Source organism: Camelus bactrianus, chromosome 11 (assembly GCF_048773025.1).
Source record: "Camelus bactrianus isolate YW-2024 breed Bactrian camel chromosome 11, ASM4877302v1, whole genome shotgun sequence".
In the NCBI taxonomy this organism is placed as follows: Eukaryota; Metazoa; Chordata; class Mammalia; order Artiodactyla; family Camelidae; genus Camelus; species Camelus bactrianus.
In genome coordinates, this window is record NC_133549.1 from 31,259,109 (window position 1) to 31,272,033 (window position 12,925).

The following is a 12,925-nucleotide window of genomic DNA, read 5'->3' on the forward strand; positions in this document are numbered from 1 at the left end:
TGAATGTAAAAAACACTGCAGACTGGTGGCTGGGTAAGAATAAGAATGTTCAGTAAAACTATACTTTGAAAATCAAGAAAAGCATAAGCTTAATAATACTAACCTAAAGCTCTGTCTAGACAAAGGGAACATTAATTGACTCTAAGAAGTATTTTTGGGTTTTAATGTACATGGAAATACATACTGTATGTATGTGTATAATACTGAATAAATAATTACCAGGCATTCTTGAATTAGCAAGTTAAAATTGTATATACTTCTTACTGAGAGTAGAACTGTTTACGTCCTTAATAGGAAAAAATCAAGCCAAACTATTCTCATCCTGTCCAACTGGAAATGAGAACTACAATAATCAGATGAGGTTAAAAAATGACTATGGTTTGCTCTCCATAAAAGAGACTATTAATGTTATACATCCTTTTATTATAGAACATATTTTTTTATGGAGAGAAAAGGTTTGAGGTACTTACATATGATTTTAAAAAGAATTATTTTTAACGTTACATTTCTCTTTAAAAACAGTGTTAGCATGCTGCAAATTAAATGAAAGTCATGACCTATGTACTGTCTTACTTCAGATTTTGGAACCTGAATAAAAGAAGTGAATAGCACGTTCAAAATTATATTTCCAAAAAATATAAAGCAATGGGCAGATGATCATGCTTAAAAAATTACCCGTCAAATGGAGCACTGTTTTTGAAGGGGGAAGGCATATTATGCTATATTGTCTATAAATATTTACTGAATAAATATGATTCACCTGTTGTTTTTAAAATCTTGTAAGCTCATTAAACCACAAACGTGTTGAATCAGTTTTAGTAAAAATAAGCACAGGCTTTTAAAATAGTTGTAAAGAGAAATTATGATAATAAAAGAACCTTTCAATATCTCCTGCTGACTACTTCTTTAAAGGTTAAAAAAACTACCAAAAACAGTGTCCTCAAATCACTGGATATTTCAAAGTAATATATTAAGATATACTATACACATTAACACCATGAACGTGCTTCACACTGAAATTTTCACTTTGAATGCTTAACAGTAACTTCTTAAAAAAAAATCACAATAAATGATCATAATTTAAATTTTGAATATGGGGACCAAAAAAAACCCCAAGCCCCACAAATCTGCACTTACTGCTTCAACTGAAATGTGCATTTCTAAGATAACATACATACCCATTTATATCAAACTCAGCTGTCACAGTTCTTTATCATGAAGTGGTATCACAGACAGTAATGTGTCCCTAGTCCCTTTCTCCTTCAAAGGCATGGTATTTCTGTGGACTCATCGTTATCTGGTAAGACTGTGTTCAGTTAGAAAAAATAAAGGAGTGAGTCTGTATGTCCTTAGAGACTTTAACCTTTTCTGTATAGAAACATACAGAATATTTAACATACCATTAATAATGGGATATTAAAATAGTAAATAATTTATAAAAAAATAGATTACAATTCTGTTTTAAATATATCTCAAATGAGAAAACCGCAGAAGAGAGTAAAGAATATATTTATCACCTAGGTAGTCTTTAAGCTTCTACTATGATAGAAAGACCATTTTTTGGCTTAAAACAGACCTAATGCCTTGAATGGCAGATGTCCCTAAACCAACACACAGACTGCATCTTAAGTTCTGTTTAAAGTTACTGTGAAATGTACACGTTCATATGTGCTGCTTGATATTAATAAAGGTAAAAAGGTTAGTTAAAATATTTGGTATCATTATTGTTACCAGTATTCACTGCACATTATCTCATGATAGTATTCTAGCCTATAATGTGGTCTTAAGTCTTGTGCCAAATAGCAGCAAAGATTACAGAATCATGGTTCAAATCATGGTCAGTGACTCAGCTGGTACACAGCCAGAATGAAAGAATTTGTTTATAATAAATAAATAAGGAGCATAGCTTTATTTTAATGTCAGTTGCTAGAACTGAACAATGAGTTTCTTTGTTTCCAGAGGCAGAAATAAAGTTTCTTTTCATAAATTACAGTGATGGTGGGGATGGAGAAGAGACAGCACTGGGTCACTAGCCAGCTTGCTAAAATACATACTTGAGTTCTACTGGAGCTGTGCAGCCTTGCTGTGTGTCGGTTATTTGTAAAGGCTGAGTGAACAAAATTCCCTTCATCATACAGGCACTGCTGTCTGCGCTACAGTAATACAGAAACACGCTGATAGACAGAATGGCTTCAAGTGATAAGCAATCTCCGGGAATCTGCAGTGAGATGGTTGGCTGATTGGAAATGCTCTCTATCTCTCCAGATGGTATCTGTCCTCGAAGAAGCCATTCGTTGCCTAGAAAATAAAAAACTAAATTATTAAGACTGTATTAGAAGACAAGTAGGAAATTAGACAAACCTTATGAAGAGGAGATTCATTCAATCATCAGGTATTTACTGAAAGCCTCTATGTGCCAGGTACTGTGCTCTTACTGTGTGAAGGACATAAACGTAAGATATAAGAAGTTCCCAGTCTAATTGTCTTGATATCAAAATTCTTCCTTTGAACACTGTAAAATAAATTATAAATTCATTTTTACTGAAATCAAGATGAATACTGCAAATATGATTATAGATTTAAAATGTGGATATAGAGTTAAAAATGAAACCTATTAGTAAGGTCTAGAAATAAATATGACACTTGAGAAAACAGATCATTTTTACCAGATAAAAGTATCTAGGAATATAACGTGCTAACTACAAAATAGCCTATGGAATACAAATGGCACGTACAACTCTGCAGTGACTTTCAAGTTAAGATGGTAATGAATTATTGAAATATCCCAAAATAATAATAATAAAAACAGATTTTTTTTTTGAAAAAAAGCAACACTGTATACATTATCCTGATGGACTAATGTAAAAAACTAACAGATTTCATCTACTTCATTTTAATACATAAAACTCTTCTGAGACTTAAACACATAGATTATCTATATAACACAAGTCTAAAAACCACTAAAAACCTTTAAGCCTTCTAGCATTAAAGTTTTTAAAATGTCTCTAATTTCACCCAGCCCCTCTCTCAGAAGGAACATGTATGTCATACTGAGGAAGCACAATCTTGCACTAACATTCAGCACGCGAGGGGGTTAGATATTAAGCGTCAGCATTTGGGAAACAAAGCTGCGCTTTCCTGCCATCTTCAACAGAATATACTGTAATACGATAATGACTTATCAGTGACTTGGGGTCATCTGTACAAAAACTGGACCATCTAATGAGTAGTGATGAAATTCTATGTCAACTTTTTAGCTTTTCTCCCTTTCTTTTGACTTCAGGATGACCCAACAGACTAGAGCACCTGCCTCTCTACTGGTCCTTTCCATCCCTCCTGTAGTTTATTGCTTCTAATATTCTGTTGAGTGAAAAATTAAATTTGAGAAAAATATATCAAAGAAGAGTAAGGAGAATGTGAAAGGTGAGCATTTAGAGTTTAAGTGCAGAGCTTTTAAATAATTCTTTTAAAATTCTCTGGCCTACTTTGCTTATTTCTGGGCTAAGAAGTATGTTTTATTTTAATGTTTGATTCTGCTAAACAGCACATTAATGGGGGCACTTCTATTTTCAATGAAAACAGGAAAATAATAAATTACGCTATTTTAATGTCTAATTCTAGAAATAAAACATAGACACTGTTTCTTTAGATATTTCTTAGGAACATCACATGTAGGATTTGTGAAGCCATAATATGCTAGTGGTGCTTTTATATAACTGCCTTTTTCTTTTTTTTGCTTCTTTCCTTCATGTATATGCTGGCAGTTTTAAGACTATAGAGACCAAAATTTAGTTTAAAATCAAGTGTTTCTACCTTTAAATAACCATCCAAGATGAAAAAATGTCTTTTAATCATAGGTTTAGAATATACCCTATAAAATAATTTTTAAAAACCTTAAATTATTAGAATTCTTGCCCAAAAGCTCATTTGTCCCTATACAATAAAATTGGAGCCAGTATCTTGGACAAGTGATAAAACAGCTAAGACTTTTCTCTCTAGATTACTTCACTTTCCTTTAACATTACAATTACTCAATATTAATTAACTTGTGTTTGACAAAATAGAGTTAAAATAACAGATGTTAATATGTCAATATCCTACTTTAAAAAACAACACACTGCTCTTTAATTTCACGCAGAGAAATGAACAGTGAGATCTCCACCTGATGTAATACCTTCAGGCTGATGGACAGTTCCAATGGCAGTTGAGGACCTGCTCTGAACCTACCGAGGATGGAGGAACGAATGGCAGGGTTTGAGTGCGCTTCTGTCCACAAAGCTGGCTGCAAAATCCTCAAGCACTGCATGGCTCAGCCCTCTCCTTTGTGGGGAGCAGCAGGGGGTGGTTTCCCCACAGGCTCAATCAGCCCAGAGCCAGCAAACTCTACCCCAGCAGTTCCTTCTGGCCAGCCTAGCAAGACCTCTCTGTTCTCTTGGTGTGGATACCAAGTGGGTAGTTGCAGGAAAGTAGCTGCTGCCCTGAGAAAGTACCAAGGTAAGAAGGCCTAAAGCCTGGATCTGGGGAATGTACAAAAGGAAAGTGTGAGAAGGCATGAGGGAGGAGGAGCTGAGCAGGAAACTGAAAACTGAGAACGTGTCAAAGAGCGTGGGAGACTGGGACAGAGGAAGACGAGAAATCAGAATTTAGTTCTGGACTACTAGTATTCCACTCTAAAACGGCTGTCCACTCTGTTAAAAGATGCTGGAAAGCACTGCTATAAGGCAAGCAATTATCCTTATCACTTACAAATTGATTACATAAGTTCACACTGTGATTCACACATACACATCCAAATCTTTACATTATTTACAGTAACTGAATACTTTGAGAATAGACTGAAACAGGAAGTGTTCTTAGATTAAAAGATCACAAATTAGTGAGTGAGGACAAAGGCTCTGCCTGGATTCTAATCATAGTAATTCATCTGTATTCGATTACACATCCTCCTCCAACAGTGTTTTATTCTTCTACTTGAATGGCGTACTTTTAAGCAATGCCTCTGGCATCCATTTTTTTTGGAGTAAGCAAGTTAATGTGGCTCAAATTCTACCTTTGGAATCTCTAGAGTAGAAAATGCAGCTTCAGGCTTAATAACTGGTAAATCAAGTCTTAATGATACTACTGAAATAAAATGAACAGCAACTGAAAACTCTATAAAGCACTGGGCAGCCTCCGTCTGGAAAAGTGGAAGATAATAATAAAACCACCAAAGAACTGAACTGGAAAGAGCCTCTGTCAAGTTACTTCAGTTAAAAGCAAGAATATGTTTTTAAAAGCATCATACTGCAAGGGAAAATCAATTCAATTCTTTAGAATCTGGTGAGGTTCCTCTCACAGCTATGGAAGGTACAGTGGTAATCAGGATCAACACTGAACCAGGGCTCTGGGGACCTGCTGAGTAAGCCACTTGGTCAATTTGCTTCCTGCTCCCCTGCTCCCACCTGGGCTGGAGAAAAGCAGCCTCCACGTGGACCAGCCTGACTTCTGATTCACGACAGCTGGCCTCAAATGCGGCCTTCATACTGCTGAGCGGTCACACTGGGTTTCCCTCGTGCAGTCACCCTCCGCCCTCCTGACCCTCTTCTTTCTTCAGGCTTCCAAAACCTTCTCCCCTATCACCACTCAGCTGATGGCCGTGCTTCCCAATGTACTAAGAAGGCAGGAGCACTCAGAAAAGAGCTCCCGCAAGCACCTGCCTCCACAGGTGCCCGTCTAGACCTCTGGGTCACACGCTGGGCCGCCTTCTCGCCTTACTGTGGCAACGTCCACACTCTTGGCAAAGGCCAGCCTTCCACTTACTTGTGCACTAGATCCCATGCCCTCCCATGCTCTAAAGGATGCCTACCCCCACCACACAGCAATTCTCTTCTCTACTGATCTTCGCCAACAATATAGCAAACATGCTGCTCTCTCAACTCTGTTTTCCCTTTCTAGCAACTGCTCTATTTCTCCTTTTTAGCTAAACTCCCCAAAGAGTTGTCTGAATTTGCTTCCTCCAGTTCCTCCCCTCCTATCCTTTTTCAACATGCTCTAATCAGGCACCTCCTCCATCATTCTGAAATGGCTCTGGTCGGCTCTGGTTGAGGATATCAATTAACTGTAACATTAAATCAGCGATCAATTCTTAGTCCTTACCTTACCTGCTCTAGCAATAGCACTCGACACAGCTGGTCACCCTCTCCTCCTTAAAGCACCTGGCTCCGGGAGACTACACTCTCTTGGTTCCACTTCTACTCGCTTACTCACTCTTCATCTTCTTGGCGGGTTCCCCCTCCTCTCCTTCACCCCTTTATGCTGCAATGCTCTAGAACGGTGCCACCGAAGTATGGGCTGTGGACTGGTGCTGGTCCACAAACCATGATGAGTTAAGTACAGAAAGTGAGAGTGAGGTCTGGAAACTTGTAACATCCAAGTGTGTAATTGGTGGCTTTGAATTTTATGTCTCTACAAAAATTAATTTCATTTTTAGGGCTAATAACCCTAGAGCTAGTTGAGATGGAGGAGCATAATGGAAGACACTAAACTAAGAACCAGCAGAGGTGGGTTCAGATTCCATCTTTTGACCTAATTCAACATATGCCCTTGAGCGAATCACTTGATCTCTTTGAGCCATTAGTCTCCTCATATATAAAATGAGAGGCTTAGAACAGATGGTGTCTTTTGGTGCCTTTTATCTCTGACGTTCAAGGAATTATCATTCTGAGACCACAACAGTCTGCCTCATGTGATAAATTTGCTTAGTAGCAAAGGGGAGCAATTATAATTAATTTAATAAAAGAAGGATCTCAAAGACTAAAGAAAACTGCGAAAGTGGGGTTAGATCTGGACCTTTTTTTTTTTTAATAACAAGACCTCCCTCAAATCCTGCCCAACTACAAAGTATCACATAACAAATGAGAAAAACTACAAGATTAAATATCAAGAACTTATGAACTATTCACATATGCAAGATTATTGTCATACCTTCAGCTGACAGGAACCAGCAACTGGGTGCCCCTTCAGTGAGCTTTGTTCCTGACGGGAGGTCTAATTTTAGCTTGAACTCAAGAGTCTGTCCTGGAGATGCAGCCACTGGGGAAAGTCTAATGCTTGGAGCAGATTTAGGCAGTTTGGGTAATGTCTTCTGCTTTTCTACTGAGAATGGGCCATCCACCACAGCACTGTCAGCTCTGAAGACTGGGAGCTAGAAAACAAGAAAATCTGTTTATGAAAGTACAAGTACTTTACAGTAATGGTGGAGTGACAGAGCTTGTTTTTAGACTTTAGTACGAAAGCAAGGTTCTATGTCAACGAAACGTAATTGCCATTCTAATCTGAATTAGAATGCATTTAGATTTCCTCATGATTATTTTGTAGGTTCAGAAAAATATTTCATCTTGGCAAAAAGACTGCCAACATTTATAAATGAAACTGAATTAAATTAACTGTCCAATATGTTTATAGATAGCAGGAAATTAAAGTAAAACTTTATCAAGTTAAATGTAGTGGATATAATATACATCCTCTTGTAATTTTCATTGCCAACTCTAAGAAGATGTCATTCATCTTATATAAGAGATTTATGCAAAGAGAAATGACACTTAGGATGGCAATCTGTGTTTTTAAGTATCTTGGAAATTCCTAGAATTTTAGAAAAAAAAAAAAGATTGCATTTTTCCAGGCAAATGTGATACATTAAGGGGTAATCTGAAATCTTATTAGAGACCACGTCCATATCTTTACAAGTTGATTAGAGCTTATTTATGTCTTGAGGAATGTGGCTTCTACAACTTCTTGTAATAGTTACTTGGTAATGGATTCATCATAGGAAACAAAAATTACATGTTAATCTAAGGATCATTAAAAAAAAAACAAACAAGATTAAACAACCCAACCCACAGAGTTTGTGTGTGTAGTATGTCATTATGTCCACACATTTAAAAATAGATCTGAGTCCTGGTTTTTTCCCCTCTTTCCTGAAAGTTCTTCAGATTCTCTCCAACTTCTAGTATCTTTTTCAAACACTCTTGGCATAAATGGAATTTTAATTCTAAATATAATAGGATATCCTTGAAATAGGCACCCACTTACTACCCTCCCTATGTGTTTCGCTCTCCCCACCAGAGATGGCCTAACCAAAAGTGCCTCCGTCAGTGCTGAGGATCTCAGAATCTTTCTTAAATGATGTCCTTGAACTTATCCTTTAAGATTACTTACCACAGAAACCGTTTTTGTTTCTAAATCCATCACTTTAATTTGATGGTTATTGGTGTCTGCCACATATAATAACTGACTATTCTCTCCAATACACAAGCCTCCTGGTTCATTAAAAGTTGACTCAGTAAAACTGGAACCAAGAACATTACTTGCATCTCCAGTTCCTGCTAATGTTGTACAGTTTTTTGTTTTTGGATCCACAACTTTAATCTAAAAAGAAAGAACAAAAATTTATATATCAGAAGCTCAATTTCATGTTTGTAGTTGGAGAAGTAGATTAAGCAAGTCAGAGAATTCCTGATTACCGTTAGAATTCTTAATAAATCTCAGAGAAAGAAGAGTCATTTCCATATCTTCTCAAAAAGTCAAACACTCAAATTACAGTCTAAGGGGAGAGATTTCATTCTGAGAGGTAAACACTGTAAAATCCCCAGTTACATCTTGTCTTCTTGAAACAATCTTGATAAAATTATTTAAAAAATTAAAAAATTTTTTAAATGTTATTCTTTTTCCTTACAATGGGACAGAGCTGAACTTTCTTCTCATGAGCCTCTAACACTGGCTGAGGATTTGCTACTTATGTTAAGCTGAATTATTCCCCACTGTTTCAATTATATTAAAATCATAGTCTCATCACAAAATATTAACATTTATTTTCCACTGATTTTTTTTTGTATTGCAGTATAGTCAGTTTACAAATGTTGTTGTCAATTTTCCACTCATTTTTATAAAAAAGAAAAATACATAGTCAATGCAACAGAGACCAAAAAATGGAAATGCTAATAAGACAGAGTGATTTGCTAACAGCTGCAGCACCTAGGCGAACAGCTAGAAAATGTTCATTTGTTACTTGACATATTAATTTCCTTGCGACCTGCCTTCTCCTTATTTACTGAACATGTTTACTAAGTAGCTTTAAAGGGTTACAATTCACAATTTTTGGCTATAGCCATAGGGAATTTGCTTAGTCCTTTCCCTAGCTCAGAGTACTATCACATCCTCTTTGCAAAGAAAGGACCAAGAAAAGAACAGAAAGGCTTATGTACTGTTGTCAAAGGCTGTTATGCCTCTATTTTAAAGTGGCAGTTGTAGGAGGCTCACAGATCTTTCAGCATTTTAAATACCACAAGTGAAAAGCAGGGTATTATATAATTCTGTCAAGACTCACCTTGTGATTGTAAGAGTCTGCCACATAAAGTAAATTCCTTTTCTTGTCCCAAGTTACTCCAAGTGGGTGCTGAAGCTTTGCATTGATTCCTACTCCATCAACATCACCAAAAGCAAATAAATTCTTTTATTTTTTTTAAAAAGAAAGAAACAGCACGTATTAAAAATTTTTTACAGTGCTTTGTTAGAGTACAAAGTGAAAATTAAGATGGCTGTATCTGTTACCTAAGTTAAAGGGGAAAAAGGCTGATTTCATGTAAGTAGGGCTGTGCATTTGATTCAAACTAGAAAAAAATGATAGAATTCTGAACATGAATTAATTTGTGGTGTTCAGGAATTTCATTCACAGAAATTACACATCACGAACTGGTCAAGTCTACTGATCTGGTGCTCCTTCCACCCTACTGCCAAAAATCTAATCTACACTTTCGCCTTCTCTCTGTAATCAATATTTCATCCTTCCTTTTTCCCTGAGGCCTTGACATTTACATATAATCAAGTAGAGTCAGTTTCCTTTATTTAGATGGTTTGTTACTTGTGTTTTTTTTATATTCTATTTCCTTTGGTTTGACTTCCATTTTAACATGGGTAAGTCAAGAACTTTCCCCTTCCTACATCTGATTAACTCTTCACAATTCAGAAAATCGCAAGCTCGGTCCGTGGGCATACCATACATCTCATTACCATGGGATCTCTTTCTCCTCCCGCAAGGTGCTTCACGGCTCCATCTTTCAGCGACACAGTTCTCACTGTACTGCTCTCACTATCTACTATGAACAGGCAGTTCCAGGGATCTTCTGAGGCCAGAGAAAGACCTGAAGGTTGGGCAAAACCTGCCTTGTGAGGATATGCATTATTTCGATTCTCTTCATTTCCACTTCCAGCAAACCGAAGGCAGGTTCCTTTTTTTAACTCACTAAAAAAAGATAAGTTCATAGGTGAAGTCAACATTGTTATATTGTTTCCAAGTTAGTTATTAAGCAAATGAATGTAAATGATAAAATCAATGGTGATACTCATTATGTACATAAAAAAAAGTCTAGTGACCTTAGCCTAGTTAAATCAGCTTTCATTGTAGTTTTTCTAATCATTAACTTATTTATCCACTGTGTAGGGACCTTTCTACTAAAGCGGGCCAGATCCCACCTTAACTTCTTGACCTCTTTTTTTTTTTGTAGCGGAAGATTTTAAAGGATTGATGAGCAAAGGGAAAGCACACCTCCAAGAACAGGGCGCGGGCGGATCCAAGGGCAGGTAGTAGCCTCCGTCTTTGTTTGGTCCCCTGTCTTACACCCTCACTTAGAGATGGGCTGTTGGTTGATTGACAGCTCTTGCCCCTGGAGTGCTTATTCGTATTTGTCTCCTTTCGTACATGTCCTTACCCATGATGCACACAGAAGAACCCATGGCAGGGGGGCTAAACCACAATGCCAATTATATTACAATGAGCACTGGGTCATGTCCAGTTAGGTCTTGACTGCTTCTTAGTTTCATGCAATATTAGGTTCTGAAAGGGAATTGGAATTTAAAAGATTACCCAGCTCTTGATAGTGTTTAAAGCTTTAAATTTCATTAAAAATGTTTCATTTTCTTTTATATAAGTGGAGACTAGCAAAAATAATTTTGAAAAATCATTTTTGAGAGATTGTCAGGTACTCATTTTAAGAAAATAATATTAGATGATTACACTGCTTTAACTAATCAATTGTATAAATCAATTTCTTATATACACTGGGGAAATTTCTATTTAAGGGACTATTGTAATGATTCCTTTTGCAATGCAGAGGAAGTTTTATACCTTGGTTCCTAAGTTTACGCCAGAGGAACTGTAAGGAAGACACGGCAGTGTCTTGTGTTGAGGGAAGGGAAGGAGCTGACTTTAAATGCAGAATAATGAGACTATATGCACATCGTTTTCTAATAGGACACAACATGCAAGAGTCTCAAATGACCATCAATCACATATTGGCTGATGTGTTCCCAATGCTAATTTAGGTAGGGAACAGGGGACATAGGATGTATAAATATGGCCACTTATTCAAAGAACTTATAAAAAATAACCTAGTCAGAGAAATACATGTAATAATGAATATGCCAAAGAAATCAAGGAGCTGTAACAATTTATGAAAGTTCCCTTAATTAAAGGTAGGAAGAGTGGGGAGAGACAGTAACTTCTAAAAGGTTAGGTGCTGTTGCCACTTGAAGCTGAGTAACAACGATAAAGCATCCTTAAAATTGTAATATAGGTCAGTGTGATCCGACTGGACATTGTCCTATTGTGAACAGGCGACAACTCTACTTAACTGAACATTTACTTCACTCTTGACCATCTAGGTCCAAAAAAGCCATCACTTAGAAGAGCATATTCTGGTCATCTCTGCTACTTCTTTTTTGCTGTTTATAATTATGCCTCATCCTAAATGTCATTGGCCACCTTACTGTTCAGGCTACTATCATCTCTTGCCTGGATAATAGCAATGGCCTCCTCACTGGTATCTCTGTCTCTAGTCCTGCCACACTCCTAATGCTGCCAGTGTTCTTTCAAAAACACAAATCTTATGTCACTTCCCAGCTTAAAACTTTCTATAAAGGCATGTAGAATAATGTTGAAATCTCTTAAAAAGACTCACAAGGCACTTCATGATCTGGCTTCTACTGACATTTTGCCTGGAAAACTTTTACTCTTCCTAACTCCTTTCTATTCCTCTGTCAGGTTTTAGTTTAGCAGCTTCTTCCAGGAAGCCTTCCTTGACACCTCAGGTCTTACTGATACCGGCTGCTCCTCTTATGTATGTAAAGGACAATTTCAGTTTAAGCACTAGTGCAGTGACTCCTTTTACACATTGCACCTATACTTCCTAACCGTTTTTTTGTTTGCTGATCTGATTCTTCCTCTGAAAGCCCACCAAGGACAGTAACCACATCTTTTCATTTTTATTCTTAATATAGTGAACACATCATTTTATCCCTATTGACCAGCATAGTGCTTAAATATAGTTTGTTTAATAACTATTTGTTAGATGAATGGTTCAATGTTGTAAAATATATAAATAAAGCAACACACACAACTTAGAGAAGCTGATGTTTTGGATTAGCTACACAACTGCTCCTTTCTACTGATAAAGGTAATTGAGGTGACTGGCACTTACTTTCTAGGGTGATCTCACAGTCTTTATGGTCTGTGACTTTCGTTCATTTATTTCTTCTGCAGATCCTGAGATCCTATCATGTACCAGATACTGTGCTAGGGACAGGGGACACAAAAGGGGATGGAAAGGGTCCTTTCCTTAAAGAGGCAGTCTAGTAGGAGGAAAGAGTTATATAAACAAATAAGCGCAACCAAAAACAGGGAAGGGGAGAGGGGAGAGGCAGGGAGGGGGGATATGGGGAGGAGGGGAGAGAAAGAAAAGGAGAGGAAAGGAAGGGGGAGGGAGGGGAGACAGCGAACCTATCAGTACAGTGATGCAACTATCTATGACACAACTACCTGTGTGAGTCTCACAGAAGAGAGCTTGGTCAGTGGTGCCTGGGGTGTTAGGAGAAGAGGGAAGGCTCTATAGAA

At 37.2% G+C, this 12,925-nt stretch overlaps 1 protein-coding gene across 2 annotated transcripts in view; it reads right to left on the reverse strand.

The window, feature by feature from the left end:
* Nucleotides 1-402: 402 nt before the first annotated feature.
* The window catches only part of NHLRC2 (NHL repeat containing 2), a 48,861-nt gene continuing 36,338 nt past the window's right edge, over nt 403-12,925 (reverse strand). Inside the window, exons 7-12 of one of the 2 annotated variants that reach the window (XM_074373588.1) lie at nt 10,048-10,279; nt 9,365-9,487; nt 8,197-8,406; nt 6,964-7,183; nt 2,055-2,298; nt 403-1,306 (exon numbers count right to left, since the gene is read on the reverse strand). In XM_074373588.1, coding sequence (XP_074229689.1) covers nt 1,294-1,306; nt 2,055-2,298; nt 6,964-7,183; nt 8,197-8,406; nt 9,365-9,487; nt 10,048-10,279 — 1,042 coding nt within the window. In that variant the 3' untranslated portion in view covers nt 403-1,293. Of the gene's footprint in view, nt 2,299-6,963; nt 7,184-8,196; nt 8,407-9,364; nt 9,488-10,047; nt 10,280-12,925 lie in introns of both variants that reach the window. The other variant, XM_045506563.2, reaches the window with a different exon arrangement.